Source organism: Guillardia theta, assembly GCF_000315625.1.
Source record: "Guillardia theta CCMP2712 unplaced genomic scaffold GUITHscaffold_156, whole genome shotgun sequence".
NCBI classification, from domain to species: Eukaryota; class Cryptophyceae; order Pyrenomonadales; family Geminigeraceae; genus Guillardia; species Guillardia theta.
In genome coordinates this window covers 85294-87097 of record NW_005434518.1, presented here as the reverse complement: position 1 = coordinate 87097, position 1804 = coordinate 85294, and the positions used below count along the sequence as shown (strand labels likewise).

Below are 1804 nucleotides of genomic sequence, written 5' to 3'. Positions count from 1 at the left end.
GTACTTACGTCGCTTCGCCTTTTCGTCTCCGCTTCTTCCCGCAACCCCCCCCCCCTCCCTCGCTTCCTATCATTTGTATCCTCTGACACTTGTCCTCTGACTTCAGACCTGCCTTCTCTCTCTTTTCCTACCAAACTCTCCCATCATCATCACCATCAACAAGAACAACAACAACAACATCATCATCAACAACATCACCTCCCTGCTTCCCTGCCACCGAGTTGACAATTATCTGGAGCACATTTTTCACATTTTCTATCTCTCTATTCTGCTCTGTTTGCTATTCCTTTGAATTCCTCTCTCCTCTTTTTGACCATTTTGTCATGAGATCCTGTTCAAAATTTTGTTGCTGTCTAGGATTCTATTGCGCACTTTTGCTTCGAAGCACGGTCCCATTTTCCAACATTGAGTTTATACATTTTCTCCCCATCATAACTTATTTTCCTTACAATCCCACATTTTCAATTCTGCTTTGAGATGTTGTGAAAATGTTGTCGCCTCGTTTACTGACCCTTCGCTTCCAGATCCGCTCAAGTAGAATACATACACCCGTAACAGAACCGAACGAGAGAGCATGTCTTATCAACGATACGAGCTTGAATTTCCGGACGACGACAGCATCCCGTCGGACATACAACGCCTGAAGATAGACTATATGAACTGCGGGAACGAGGAGGTCGGGGTTGCATACTGCCTCGCTCTGTTAAGGGCAGGAGAAGTCGACTACCAGGTGTGGGAGCAACTCACTGCTCTCTTCGAAGATTTTGTGTTTCAGCGAGAGGTGCTGGAGCAGAGCAATGTGAGCGAAGCGCTGAAGCCCTGGCTCTCGAAGCTGCGAAGCATGGCTCAAAAGTGCTGCCGACAGGAGTGCGTGGAGATCCTCAGCACTGTGAAGTCCATACTGGACAGCATGAAGCCGAAGCTGGCGGAGAATTCAAGATTCCTTCCGGTGAACATTCAAATGTGGTTGTCTCTGGTTGAATCTGACTCTCTTCTCTCCTTCAGGAGCGTCCATCTCAAAGCAGAGGCTACAAGCGCAAACGCCTTAACGGCCCGCATGCCCCCCAAAAGAAATCCAAGAGGCCGCCCCTGAACCCCAACACGCACGATCAGGACCTGTCGGACGTGAGCCAAGAGTCGACGGAGGAGCAAACAAGCACGATGCAGGAGATCGCCCGTCGGGGTCAGAAGCGATGGGCGGAGAAGCTCAAGAAGCTCAAGGAGCGCTGGGCCAAGCTGCAGGTGGTTTCCGCCAACCCCACCTTCGACAAGCAGATCAGCTACTGCAAGGCGATGAAGCTGAAGAAGCAGAAGGAAGCGCTCCTCCTCTATTTTCAGATGTCCGCCAAGGAACAGCTCATCGTGCCCCTGGACTTTCTCGAGACCGACTCGGACTGCGAGGATGTTTCCAACGAGAGGAGGTTCGAGGCCGTTGGAGGACGAGACAGCAAGTCGTTCGTGGGATGGGTTGGTTTCCAGATCCTCCCAGCGCAAGCCAACAAGTTTCTCAAGGGGCTCGAGCTCCTGCTGCAGCAGGCGGAGTGGACCCAGGAGGACTTTGAGCAGATCAGGGAGAGGAGCCAGAGCTGCCCCGACAGCTTCCTCTCCTCCAACTCCTTCCACAATGTCTTCCGGAGGATCGGGTTTGCGCCTGCGGAGGCCGGGAGATGGATGGAGGCGTTCATGGGCTCGATTCCAATCATTCATCATTCAGTGTCCAAGTCCCAGGAGACCAAGAACATCTGCTCGTGAGGAGGAGGAGAATGCTGCTGGACGTCTTGAGATGTTATACTACACCAAAGGG

The 1804-nt window shown here is 52.1% G+C and overlaps 1 protein-coding gene across 1 annotated transcript; it reads left to right on the top strand.

Annotated features, from left to right (window-relative positions):
- Positions 1-574: 574 nt before the first annotated feature.
- On the top strand, positions 575-1752 carry GUITHDRAFT_147478 (hypothetical protein; the record flags this gene model as incomplete). The annotated part of the gene is made up of 2 exons (XM_005821004.1): positions 575-949; positions 1006-1752. The coding sequence occupies 2 exons, from the start codon at positions 575-577 to the stop codon at positions 1750-1752; spliced, it is 1122 nt and encodes a 373-aa protein (XP_005821061.1).
- Positions 1753-1804: the final 52 nt, after the last annotated feature.